The sequence below is a fragment of the Bufo bufo genome, chromosome 11, assembly GCF_905171765.1.
Source record: "Bufo bufo chromosome 11, aBufBuf1.1, whole genome shotgun sequence".
In the NCBI taxonomy this organism is placed as follows: Eukaryota; Metazoa; Chordata; class Amphibia; order Anura; family Bufonidae; genus Bufo; species Bufo bufo.
In genome coordinates this window covers 82120116-82134843 of record NC_053399.1, presented here as the reverse complement: position 1 = coordinate 82134843, position 14728 = coordinate 82120116, and the positions used below count along the sequence as shown (strand labels likewise).

The following is a 14728-nucleotide window of genomic DNA, read 5'->3' as shown; positions in this document are numbered from 1 at the left end:
GGTTAGGAGTAGCAGTGGCATGCACAGGTTGCAGCAGAGGGTTAAGAGTAGTAGTGGCACAGGTGACAGCAGAGAGTTAGGAGTAGTAGTGGCACAGGTGACAGCAGAGGGTTAGGAGTAGTAGTGGCACAGGTGACAGCAGGGGATGGTGTGATGTGATGGGGCAGTCAGATGGAAGGTTGATAGGGAGCTTGGGGAATGGGAGAAGCTTTGTGACTAAATTGGGGGTGGGTTTAGGATGGTGAGTCTGCATGTGACTGCTGGGTGTTATGGGGGGACAATGTGGAGCAAGCTTCTGACAACTTTGGGGGGTGGGAGAATGGTGAGCCTGCATGTAACTGCTGGGGAAAATAGGGGGGGCAAGCTTCTGACAACTTTAGGGTGTGTGGAGGATAGTGAGCCTATATGTGACTGCCAGAGGGACCTAAAAGTCTTCTCATATGAACTAAAGCTGGATTGTCTTTGCAAAGAAATTAAGGAACAAGGGTCGCATTGAGTGGTAAGTTAAACTGATTATTTGTTTTTTGTCACATACAGTTTGTTATATGGCTTTTCTGTATTGCCCGTCACACTGAGCGCTTCAACTGATTTATTTTTTTGCACTCTATGCCAAAAAGGTTGCCGACCCCTGGTCTAGCTGGTCTACCTTGGCTGCTGGTATGTGAGGTCGAGTGTCCAATTTGTTTGGAGGTCGTTGGCAGTTGGGCCGTTTGGCTGTCTCTCCGCCTCTCCGCCTGCACCAAAAATTTAGCCCGGGGGTTTGCCTTCCCTGCCAGGCCTCAGTTGTTATTCAGGGCCAGAGGTCAGGGAAGGCCACGGGGGTGTCCCATTCTGCAACGGCAGGGACACAGGGGGTCCCGGCGACCAATCCAGCTGCGAGGAGGGCGATCACGATCCTGCGCGTTTACCGTCTCCGCAAATTGAGGACGAGGCTTCAGGGCCTGGCCAGGCCGCAGATGTATCTCTGGTCCCAGGGCCTCTGAGATGGCTTCCCCCGTAGGCCACAAAACAGAAAGGCTTGCTGGTGGGGTCCACCATTCCCTCGTCGGCCTTTACAGGCTAGATGCCAAAACGTTAGATCCGGCCAGTGGGACCTCCAGGGAATGGCGTCCTCGCTGTTCGGCTGCTAGCCACGTCCCCCGAAAAAGTTAATTTAATAGGGAAGTTTAATATTTCTTCAAAATAAAACACAATTATCTTGCGTTAATATCTTTTTTGCTCTTTAAGAAAAGTAAAAATATAGTAAAAAAGTTAAAAACCTTAATAATTAATAAATTAAATAGAAAATTTATTTTTTTAAGCACAAGGTCCCTAAGGTCTCAGTCACAGGATAATAGCTAAAACTGAATATGTTGGTAACTATTAAATTAGTAGAACGAAAAAAACACTTTGACGCTTTTCCTAGATTTAAAAATTTATTTCATATTTGACGACATTATTCTCTGTACAATTTACACAAAACACTGTAACATTTCAAATGTGTACAAAAGGCATAGTTCTCTCTTTCTTACAAATAGTATACACGGATATTACAAAACAAAAAGAATGGGACAGATATTGCAAAGCTCTCCTCTTCAAGTGCAAAACGGTTTGTACAAATAGGAGCAAGGACACTACAGAAGCGTTTCCTCATAAATTATTTAAATAGCATATCTACAAAAAAAAAATTATAATAACCCATAACACTAAACAGCAATACAAAATAAAAAAATCATTTATACAAAAAAAAGCAATGGATTTACTAAAATATAGAAAAAATATTACAATACTCTTTAATACATAAAACAAAAATGAAAAAATACTTTCCTGGGGGTTACAAAGTCATTGTAATTATATACACAACTGATTAACACTACAGTAGATTTAAAATGTTTTTTGTCTTTTAAATATCTCTCGATTTCTTTTCTTTCATCTCGAATCCAAGACATTTTTCTGTTTCTCAGTCACACAATGAGGTAATATTTGTACATGAAGGTTTCATCTGTTGGCTTACTCTTGTTTTTTTGCCGCAGAATACTGTCTACCTGCCGTGGCGTAATTAGGGTGTTATATTACTGTATAGAGGCAGACATATGGTTTGCATTTTTACATTTTGCACAGAGAGTGCACTGTACCTAAATTCTCCACCCCTCTTGCCTTGCTCTCCCTCTGGTTCTCCACGTACTATGTAGCCGTCTATAATACAGCTGAAAACAGAAAGACCTAGTCACATGGAGAACCAGTCCAATCTACCCCTGTCTGACAGGTAAGAACAACATCATTACCATGCATCCTGTAATTCTTTAAAAAAATAAAAATAATTTATTTTATTTATACCTGTATCTCGGAATGTATGCCATGAGTTGTTTTTGACAATGCAATATTTTTCTACTTGACTTTTTATTCTTGCACCAACAGAAATGCATGATATCGAGCATCTTACAATGTTTTATTTTTTGCAAAATGCTGGAAGAAGTGCATTTTATATCCGTTCCCAAAAAAATAATAAAAAAGGTTTATCTGACACACATTGAAACACTCCACATACTACATTCAGATACTATCATCCAGGCAGTGATACTTTTGTCCACAATGGCCATTCCTTCACATGGATCAGCCGCAACGCTACCATAGCTACATCGGTATACCATGTATCAATCTTGGTGACTCCATAGACAATGACAGGATGTTGTCTTGAAAAATAAAAAATAAACTAAAAAAAACACCTCTTTTCCTGAATTATTGCAACTCTGCTCTTCTGTGGTCAAGCAACCACTCCAGTAAAATATCAGTTTGTGCATTAGTAGTTTCTTGGTTGTTTGGTTCTGATATTATTGTATAGCCCTCAGAATTTGGGAAATGTTATTTTTCTTTTTATTTCCCAACATTCAAAAACATTCATTTCTGATCAAAATGTTTCCTTCTGTAGGAACGTTTCCTTGAGGCACTTGTAGGAGAAAGTCTTTAGTACCTTGGTAGACTTGGAAAAAAATGGAGAACGACCCCAAGGTTTCACACTGAGCAAAACAATACATTAAGGTCTTGTCCGATCCTTTTAGGTTCTTGGAGTTGATCTTTTGTTCCAGAAGAAAAAAATAATACCAAAACAAAAAAAAGGGATGTAAGAAATTGTCCAAGAGATGGAACAAATCTAACATATATGAAGGTGCTATGAGGTTTCTTAACATTCACTGAATGCATAAGATCTGGATTTATGAATCTGGAAGAAAGAATAAACAGAAATATGTTACCTAATCAGTATGGGTAAGGTTTCAATATTCTTCTTAAGGGAACACTTCAGGAAAATCTGATGCACTGTGTTATTATTCCTACTGCAACATCTGAAGGGGTGGTGCATGATATAAGTATTCTGTCTTTGGTGTTTTTTGAATCCTTGTGTCACACACCACTCATCCTAAATACGAAGTATTTGTTTTGACTAGCCTGTCATCCAAAGTAAAAGAAGACAGACTCTTTTTCAGGATTTTACAACTGATGGTCTATCTTCAGTCTAGGAAATTAATATCTGATTGGTGGGGATTTAACACCCAGCACTGCTCCCAAACAGCTGTTTCAGTGTAGTTCCAGTATCGGAGGTCAATGCCAGACCTACAGTTTAATCCAAGAGGATAGGACATCACTTCTGGACATAATTCTGGACAACCCTTTTAGTCTAATAGGTTTACTCACCTCTACATTCATATTTCAGATCTGAGAAAAACACCATCTCTTGTGAGAAGACAAAAAGACCTAGTCTTCCTCCAGCATATGTCTTATCGTAAATCGGTCCTGAGTCGGCCATGATTTTTTTCCCTTCATACATAACAACACTAAAAGGAAATGAGACAAATGTGCTTAGAAATAATCATATATATAATGATATATAATCGAAAGCTAATAGAATTCTAAGATGACTTCAGAAAAACAAATGCCATTTTCCAAAAATTATATCTCTTCCAGTTGTACGGTAGATGTAAAATGACTGCTATCAAATGAAAGCAATGCATCTTTTCCTAGTTCTTATCATACATGAGTATATCTGTAAACTTAGTATATGAGGTCTTGCAGTATATTTATGAAATTTTAGCCTTGAGCCTAAGCTATCTTTGTTGACTACCCTGAGAAAAAGCCTTAATATTCTTACCGAATGAATCCAGTCTTTGGTCTGTGGATTAAGTGCCATCTGTAAGCTGTGAAATCTTTCCACCCTGTATTACGAGGGTCATGCCACAAAGTACGAACCTGTGAAGAACATAACCACATAACTTCATTAATGATATGTTGGAGCACTGATAGAACCCAATATAATTATGCCCACGTGTATGCATAGAATATTTCTGATAAGATCCACTTACCTGTCCTGCTGTGTTTCCAGTATGCCATAAAGCATTACGCAAATGCTCTCCTGGCCCAGTTGTTGAGTTCACAACTTTAATGGAGAGACCAGAGTATCCCTGAGCCTTGGTAGGAGTCAGGTCCCAATAAGTTTGGGTTATTTGTTTCCACATGACCACATAAAATCGGCTGCTGGATTGGTAGCCAAACACAAAGCCAGCATAATCATCGTCACGCTCAGTGTTAATGAAGAAGGTGCCACTGAAGTCTACCGCACTAAACTCATCGAAACCTAAGGAAAGAACAAAACAGAGGTTATCTACCTGCTAGGAATGCAGTATTCAGAACTGAATAACTTATTTTTGACCTGTAAAGATACTAACCAACTGCAATGCCGGGGTCACAGTTAACAGTCTGAACCAACTCTTTGCCAAAGTGTCTGACCATCCAGTTGGGATCAATCTGAGATGTTCCTTTAGGATCCAAAGGCACCATTTGGAATTTACGGAAATCGGTTGTACTAATATGTACATTTTCTGGGCAAACATCTTCTGCGTCTGGGATGTTGTCATTATCAAAGTCAAATTGACAGACATCACCACGTCCATCACCTGGAAGAAGCAAAGAGTTTTCTTTGAGTTTGATGTGTCTTTCCTTTGCCATATACTGGTAAATTCTGAGTCTTATCCCATTTTCATCTACAACTATCAAATTTTGGCTTACCATTACTATCGATCTGATCAGGGTTGGGCACCAGTCTGCAGTTGTCTTTGTCATCTGGAATACCATCATTGTCATCATCATGATCACAAGCGTCTCCTTTGCCGTCTTTGTCGTGATCAGCTTGATTGGCATTTGGAATATATGGGCAATTGTCCAGATTATTCTGATGACCATCTTCATCTATATCTTCATTGCTGTCACACTTATCTCCAATAAGATCAGAGTCAGAGTCAGTCTGAAATAAAATAGAGAGAATATTAGCCATCTGATGAAAGTGCCTAGCAGACAGTTGACGGTGAGCCAAATGAATATTTTACCACAAACATTTTCTCAGACAACATATAATTGTTGACATGTGTACAACTGAAATATGATTAATGAAGTGGATTTGCGCTACACTGGATGTTCAGATTTAGGATAATAAGAGTGCCATGGTATTAAGGAAACTCGTGGTGCTGCTTTCATGTTGGCATATTAGCTCTTTAGATGATATGCTGACAACAGTGCCTTAGTAGTGGAAATCCCTGGAGCTCTTGGGAATGGAATGACTAAGTCTGGTGTTATACGTAGAACACAGTTTTTGCAAAGATTATGTGCTTCTTGTTTTGTGGGAAATCATCTGTTGAAAGCAAAAATTCTGAACCCTGATGCTATGGAATTTATGCATGTGCTCAGCTTAACACTGAACAAAAAAGTAAGATTAAAGAGGAAGGGCTTTACAAAAGTAGCTAATCCCTGATATGCAGAATGGCACGGACAGGCTGATCTAAACTTGTAATCCTCATGGTCAGCTATCTGCTGATGCATACGACTGTGGAGTCTTCTGGCACTGCCCTAAGAGTGGAAAACTTTGGAGTCCAATCTACTGAAACCTCAAAAAGTCAGCAGAACATCACAGATATCATGGAAACCATATGTGATGTATGGTACCTGCTGGTGAATGTTTCGAACATGATGTCTGAGCTTCATATATGTTGCCATTTAACCAGTAATGAAACTATTACATAACACCATATGGTCTCTTAATATGGTCCAGAGGCCACCTGGAGACCCATTTAGTCTTCAAGGACCAGTATGACCCCAGCCTCTGCACCCCCATCTCATTCAATAGTTATGGTTCTGAAAAGAATAAGCATTTACCTGTTCTGGATTGTGCTCCAATGGACAGTTGTCGCATTGATCTCCAACACCGTCTTTATCGGTATCCTTCTGGTCTACATTATAGACATAGGGGCAGTTGTCTTTCTCATTAAGTATACCTGTAGAGATATAATGCATGTATGATGTTATTAGAATGTACTTACAGTTAGTTTGAAGGCAACCTATAACGAATAAAGTTATTGTATGAAACAATGCATTACTGTCTAGATAGCCTAGTTAGGTTTGGGTTTCACCAATAATTAAGATGGATTAAAGGAGTTGTCCCACAAAAAATATTCTACATATTTCAAACCAGCACCTGGATCTGAATACTTTTGTAATTGCATGTAATTGAACATTTAATATAGCAACTGAGATATTCAATAAAATGTATCTGTATAGCGCCACCTGCTGTTTGTTCACTTCCTTTTTTTTTTCCATCCACCTCAATGAGGTGGTCGCATGTGCTCAGTTTAAATCTTCATCTGTTACCAGCCATATGTTCTCTAAGAAGATATGGCAGTTACAGGGAAAGAGCTACAGCACAAAGGACATGCCACCTGAGCTGCCAGCGTGAAATTAATCTAGCAGAACATTTGCAGCAGTGAATGGGGAGATCTCTGGATCCATGTGAAGTACAGGGCTGGTTCCAGCTGTTTTAGAATGAGAATGTCATGTACTGTATGATGTCTGATTTTCATTTTTTTACATAAATTGTGGTATAACCCCTTTTAATGTCTCTGGATATGAACAAATTCTCAATAATCAAATTGAAATAGTGAAGGAATACAAACCATCTCCATCGATATCAATGGCACAGGCATCTCCTTCTCCATTGGAATCTGTGTCAGCTTGGTCAGGGTTGTGGTTGTATGGGCAATTGTCACAACGATCACCCACGTCATCACGATCATAGTCATACTGAGCAGGGTTGTATATAAGTGGACAGTTATCCTGCAAAAGAATAGACTCCTTTAATGTTTCGCCATTTTTACCATGTGTCGCTATGTTTGTCCACTGTAGGTAGTTTTCATGTTTCCTTTTGGACAGTTTTCTTGTTTGACTACATGGATGTGATATTTTTAGCATAAGCAAATGGCTCTGAAAATTTGTAGGCCGTGCTCAAAAAGCCTCACTTAAATGTCAAAATCTACACATGGTATTTAAGGACGATAACATCTGCTAGTTGAAAAGTTTCATATCCTGCTGTTTGTAAGAAGCTCAGGGTCAATTTCACTTTCAAAGTCCAGTCTATGCAAACTACTTTATAGGATAAAGCCAGCCAAAAGATTTCACAATTTACTGGACAAATTTCACAACCGTATGATATATTCTTCTCGAAAAAAATGCTTCAATGCTTACTTTCCTGATGTTTTGTTTAACTTGGTGAGAAGCCAAGAAACCCAATATCTAAGGTGCTGAAAGCATGAATACTCCCATTGTATTCTTACCCTATCATCTGGGATTCCATCATTATCATCGTCACTATCACAAGCATCTCCAATTCCATCTTTATCATAGTCTTCTTGGCCGGAGTTGGGGAGGGTAGGGCAGTTATCCTAGAAGATAGAATATTGTTAGTAATCTCTTCTTGAAAATTTCTCTAGAGCACGATAAGAAGGTTCAGATCCACTTACCTTTTTACAATGATAGGTAGCATTAGCAACACAAACGAGGTCCTCATTTGGCCACCCATCCAGATCTGTGTCTTCACCACAAATGATACCATTGCCAGCATACCCTGGTTTGCATTCACAGCGGAACATGGGGTCACTGTAATGGCCAAGGTAGATGCATCTTGCATTCTTGTTGCAGTTGTGTGTTCCATCAGCGCAAGGGTTCTGTGGCTTGCAGACCTAGTATGCCAAAATAGAGGTATATAACCATGAGCTATACTAGTTATATTAAACATCCTACAACCAAATGTTGTTTGTAATCAGAGAAAAGCAACTGACCTGTTTCTTTGCATTGGCATCTTCAATACTTTTGCCAAACGGTTGGGTGCCAGAGTACCGTGGAGGGCATGGGAGACAGTTGTACCCTGGCTCTGTGTTCTCACATCTGTGCACTCCATTGAGGTTAAAGCAGGCATCAGGCACCTCCTTGCACTATTAAGACAAATATTTCAGCCATTAATATAATATAAATAGCCATCATGATGTGTATTATGAAGGCTTTATTAAAATGACTGCAACAAACCTCGTCAATGTCTGTACACTCAACACCATTTCCTCTGTAGCCGGTTGGGCAAGAACCACATTTCCAAGTTCCATCAATGAAGCTTGTGCATTTAACTCCAGCAAAGCAGGGATTGGATAGACAGCCATCTTAAAAGAAGATAAGTCATTGTTAGAATCTAGCAGAATATTTTCAAACAATTACTAAGAAAATCTTTGCTTGCTAATAGCTTACCAATAGGGCAGTCTTCTTTGTTACAGATCTGGCTGTCAACATTTTCTCCAATGCAATCTTTACCACCATACTGGGGCTTGGGGTTGTTACAAATACGCTCACGTTTCTGCATACCGCCTCCGCAGGTCAGGGAACATATATCCCAGGGTGACCATGGTCCCCACAGGCCATCAACTGGAAATTAAATAAGTTTATTAGTCATGTTTTCTAGATAAGCTATTCGTAAACTGACAGAATAATGCATTCATGGTAGAAACAAAGAAGGGTCTATGAAAGCCTACAACTCCCTCCGATGTGACCTTTAAGTGATCGTCACATTAATTGTACACTGGAAAATTGACGCAATAAATCTTTGCTTAGTTTAATTTGTGAATTACGTGACCTTTTAGTGAAGCTCCATCATTATAACAATCAAGAAGAACAAATTAAAAGATGACGTGAAAAGAAGTCACAAAACAATGGAGAATACTCACTTGGGCAAGGATCCTTCTGGCATGGCTTGTTCTCCCTTCCTTCTCCAACACATGACTTGCCATTCAACTGGGGAACAGGTGAGTTGCAAAGACGGATTCTAGTGATCTGACCAATTCCACAGGACACAGAACATGATGACCAAGGAGACCAATGACTCCATCCACCGTCTTGCTTAACTAGAAAACATAAAAAATATGTATTTGTTACCCACAACAAAACCTAAGTGGTCGATTCATAAAAAGTATAGCTCAGTAACATACTTGAAATACCAATGGGAAATGTTTATTTTTCCTAAAGAGGTAATGACCCCAAATCCTAAAACCATCAAAGACGCTCATAAGATTAAAAGAACTTAAGGAACTTGAGAAGATTATATCTGAACTTTGGACTATTGTTGAAAAACAGCTAAAATGTACATGCAAGATTTTAATCACTGAATTCAACAGACACTTCTGCCAACCAATGTGTCTACTAATGGTTAAATCGAAAATTCTAATCAGATTTACTCACATCGCTTATCACATTCTTGGATATGGCAAGACCTAGTTTGGACTGAAGACCCTTCACAGTTGTTATTAAGACTATCGCAAGATCTTCCTCTCTGTTGAATGCCATGACCACATGTCGCTGAGCATGGAGTCCAATCAGACCATGGGGACCAACTATCATCAGGAGAATCGCTTGCTGGAAACAAAAATCCATAACATTTAATAAACCATTATATTAGACATACTTCTTTCATACTGAGACTGAAGAACCTGATCTGGCCTATTAGAGTATAAGTAAGGTTCTCATGGTCATAAATCTCATGTGCAAATTGTCCATGGTAATGGACAGATAACATGAATTGTGTTTAAATTGAAAGATTAGTTTTATTAAATCCAGACATGTGTGTCTGAGACGATTAGGAAACAGACCCATAACTTATGATAATTGGAAAAAGGTTTTAGTAGATACTGTACATGAGGATTTTGGCTCTACAAGTTGAGAATTTGTTGTAGGGGAGTTCCATACATGCCAAGGAGATAGAAATTTGAAGCTCACAGGACTGAGCAGGTCTACTGATGTTTAGTACTTGCAGCTGTCCAACTTTCATGAGAGCTATTTTATCTCTCTCCTGTATCAACTTGTTCTGCATTTACAAGATTAATATCTGCATATTTTTCACTACACCTTTTAAAATGAGATATTAAGCCTGAGGCTTCAGAAGCACCTTCTGAGCAGACAAGAATGCTAATGAATCACCAGTTTGTGTACAACAGGATCAAGAGCTTTACTTTTGTTGCCTTTAAGCCCTTACATCTAAGCTTCATTAGACCACTTTCATCTATGTTTGGTCTGTACAGATATATATAGAATACTTACGCCAACATCTGGGGCAGCATTCACCGTCTGGAATAGTGGCGTTGGTACAGGGAACAAAGGGGCAAGAGACCTTATGGCAAATGGTTACAGAATTCTACAGAAAGAAAGACAAAATGGACTTGATCAATATTCATAATTGAATCTGGTTTAAAAAAAAAGGCACCAAGTTAGACCGTCACTATTTTTAGACTATACAGAAGGTGCTAGGCCATGTAGGACCTTCTTATGACTGCTGTCTACAAAGAATACACAATATATTAGGCTATGTACTTATACTGGATACAAGTTCTGATTTTATCCATAATCTATACTATCCTAAACCTGAATATAGCCATAGGTGACAATAAGTAAGAAGGAGCATTTACCTGGCATGTACATTCAGTGCAACTATCTACGGTCCACTCATCCATATTGTTGTATTTCACTCCTTTATGTAAACAGCCTGGTGCCACACTAGCAAGCATCTTAGTTTCCTCTCCCTAAGAACAAAAATAGATTAAAATAATTAAAATTTGTAATGTCTTAAAGGGTGTCATTGTTTTTTTCCTTTGAATCAATCACTCCAATTAACTTACCAGTTTTTGGATTCTGTCCTTAAGAGTTGAGATGACAACCCGTATACCTTTCATTTCCGAAAACATATTGTTCAGGTCGTCGCAGGAAAGACCACATACACCATTGTAGTCTTTTGTCTTGTGACCAATGTAATTGGTGCGGATTGCTGGGCGAGAGTCATTGACTGCATTTTCCAGGTCATAGTTTGCTGTACAAAAACACAATGGGAAGATACTTATTATTTGATTTAATTGAATATTCTAACTATGCTTACTGAGAAAAAAGAAAAGGGTAATTACATCTAAATCCTAAACACTTATCCATTCGATGACTCATAACTTATCCTTGGATAAGCCTTTCCTGGTCTACTCCAGTCCTCTAGAGTTGAACTAATTAACTATAGGTGGACAACAATGGTGGTAGTTGTTGGAGGTATTTCCTCATTTTGACCAGCAGAAGTGAAGGTTTATGGGGCATAATGCACAGCAATTAGATGTAATGTTGCAAATCCTCAATATAATTCTACCATTTGCCTAATATATACATGCATGTCTTGTTGGACTGGATGTACTTACAGCTGGAGCAGCCTTTGTTTCTAAGAATCACATCCATGCTGGTTCCAAACACAAATCGCAGGTTTTGCAGCACACCCTGTTAAAAAAGTTTCATCATTGACATTGGAATAGTCCATAGTATATATAGAGTTATGCCACTTGACAAGTACACATCTGTTCAGATTGATCAGTCACTTGAGTTGTTGTTGTAGGACTTACCTGAAAGTTGTCTTTCACTCCTTCTTTTGCCACCCTAAGTTGGTAAGTGCTTGCCAAATCCCCATTGAGAACATGATGGATAGGCATCTCCAGCTCAGCATTTTCCATCTTGTCACATCCCACATAGAGCTGAGCTCGATCTTCTTGGATGAATAGGGTAATGTTCTTCCAGTGGCCGGTGGACAGCCTAGCTTCCTCAACAGACACTACCTGCTGTTTGTCGTTTTCACTCATACTCAAGTCTAGTGTTCTAGCTTCACCATTGGAGGTTATACTAAAGACATGCCCTTTGCCATCTTTTCTCTCAATAGACAACAGGGCTCCTCTAGTTTTCTTTGTTTGTTTCAAGGTTGCCAACAAGATAAAACCCCGTTCAGCTCGAATAGCATCCAGCAAATCTTGGAATTTATCATCTGGAATTGGTGGTATCTTACTAGGATTTACAATTTTGTAAGCCGGGCTTGATGGATCTGGACCTTTTGCTAAAAGGACTCCTAAGGCTTTACGACTACCGAACATACGGTTGAGTCCAGTTAACTCAAACAGGTCAAATACACTGTTGTCATCTGCTCCATTCTCTGTGGGAGAGAAAATATCAAATTTAAGCAGTGTAAGATCTAAATCTATGAAAGAAAATCTATGAAATATCAGGAGAACATATAGGGCTCTGAACTGTTCTTACCTGAAGCTTGCTTTGTGTGAGGGACAGCCAACATGACTAGCAGAAATATTCCTCTCATTACCCCCATTCTGATTAATGTGGTAATTTCTTAAAGAAAAGGAAAAAAAAAAAAGATTTTTATGATCCTTCATTAACAACCATCCTTCAGCAGTCAGCACTTTACATCTGCCTTACATGCCAGGAGTACCATGTGAAAATGAGACGATTTCACTAGAAATGACAAAGCTACACTGTGGACATGGGGGCAAAGTCTAAAAACAGCTACTACACTGCGTACGACTGGAGGGGCTGTAAAGAGATCACCGACGGCCAAGTTCAACGACATTCACTGTAATTACTTCAAATGATATAACTAGTACGCTGTAAAAACAAAGTATTGCTGGAGGGCAGGGAGAACATAAACCACATTCATTTTAGTACACCTGTGCTACAATATAGTACAGATATAACCATACTACAACTCTATATATGGTCCATATCACCTATACTATCTACATATACTAGCTGCAGATACCTAAACTGTGTGAAGCAGGCTCTATATATACTATATACATTTACTAACTATAGACTATATACCGTATACTATATATGCTATAGTATGTTATGTACATTTAATAACTATACATATATATATAAACTAACCGCAGATACATAAACCATATAAAGTATACTATATATACTATGTTATGTACATTACACAATACTGTAATATACATATACTAGCTGTACATATATAAACTATATACAAGCTATATATATTATATACATAAACTAACTGCAGATACATAAACGATATAAATATATGTATATAATATATACAATACTATAATATACATATACTAGCTGTACATATATAAACTATATACAAGCTATATATATTATATACATAAATTATATACATAAACTAACTGCAGATACATAAACTATATAAATATATGTATATAATATATACAATAATATACATATACCAGCTGTACATATATAAACTACATACAGTATATTATATGCATTTACTAACTATACACTTTATACTGTATATTAGTATATATGCTATAGTATGTTACATACATTTAATACCTATACATATATAAATTATATACATATACTAGCTGCAGATACATAAACTATACACAGTATACTATACCTGCTCTATATATAGTATGTTCTGTACATTTAATAACTACACATCTATAAATTAGATACAAATACTAGCTGCACATAGATAAACCATATACAGTATACCCTAAAAATAACTATACATAAGCTATAAACAGTATATTCTGTATACTGTTACGTACAGCTATACAATTGAAATAAACTATATAAACATATACTAAATGCACATTAATAAGCTATAGAGTTACTTTTACAATGTCATATATGGTTATAAACTGGTATACCGGAGAATAATTCATATTCATGAACATTACACCAATAAGCCCAACGCATTCCTGTATAGAAATGCCTATATTATAGCAAAGTTATCCTCAACCGGCATAAAACAACTAAAAAGTCACACATCCAATACTAAAAAACAGCCAATGAAGTCTAGGTGCAGATCTAGGCGCCAGCAACTTCAGGACCTGCTGAACTTGAAGACGTCCACAAGCATCTAAAGCATGGTAAAGAAGAGCCTATAGAGCCTCTTACATCTCCTTGTGCCTGGGGTAAGTCCTGTCTTCTGCAGTGCTGTGTAGTCCTCTGTGTGTGCTCTGCAGGCGTTCTGATCTCTCAGCTCCTCTGCTCTGCCTATAAAGGAGCCTTTACATTCCTGGAGTGTCCCCTTGGCCAATCAGCATCGGCCGGGCAGGAAACGGGCTCCTGTTTATTCTATTACCTCACAACATGAGGGAGAGACACAACTATCACACACGCTGCCCATTCCCCTCTGACGCATGCTGAGGAATTTCTTCATGACACAGATCCATAGATAGTTTTTTTTTTTATCTCGTTGCGATGAAATCCAACAAAGAAATACAGGAGAAAAAAAAATGTGCATTCCTACGGGGGACCCACTACGGCGAAGGGGCGCCTACTGTGTCTCAAAGTCTTGGTAGAAAACATTGGCGTTGCTAGTTTACGGAGCACGCAACATAAGAAAAAAGGATAAAAAACCGTAGTAAATTATGCTTTTCCATTCTGCAGTGTCTAGTAGAAACAATAACGTATGGTGATAACACCTTACATATACGTCTTAGGGCTCATGCACACGAACGTATTTTCTTTCTGCATCCATTCTGGGTTTTTTTGCCCATAAAAAACGGAAGTTACTCCGTGTGCATTCCGTATT

At 38.3% G+C, this 14728-nt stretch overlaps 1 protein-coding gene across 1 annotated transcript; it reads right to left on the bottom strand.

The window, feature by feature from the left end:
- Nucleotides 1-1401: 1401 nt before the first annotated feature.
- THBS1 (thrombospondin 1) lies at nt 1402-14199 on the bottom strand. Its single transcript, XM_040411323.1, has 22 exons — nt 14089-14199; nt 12439-12525; nt 11757-12334; nt 11559-11634; nt 11004-11191; nt 10794-10907; nt 10429-10522; nt 9574-9747; nt 9063-9239; nt 8590-8763; nt 8377-8504; nt 8133-8285; nt 7815-8033; nt 7629-7736; nt 6972-7131; nt 6178-6296; nt 5038-5272; nt 4698-4925; nt 4335-4606; nt 4124-4221; nt 3670-3809; nt 1402-3199 (listed from the first exon to the last, which is right to left on the bottom strand). The coding sequence occupies exons 2-22, from the start codon at nt 12503-12505 to the stop codon at nt 3192-3194; spliced, it is 3510 nt and encodes a 1169-aa protein (XP_040267257.1). The 5' UTR covers nt 12506-12525; nt 14089-14199; the 3' UTR covers nt 1402-3191.
- Between the last annotated feature and the right edge of the window lie 529 nt (nt 14200-14728).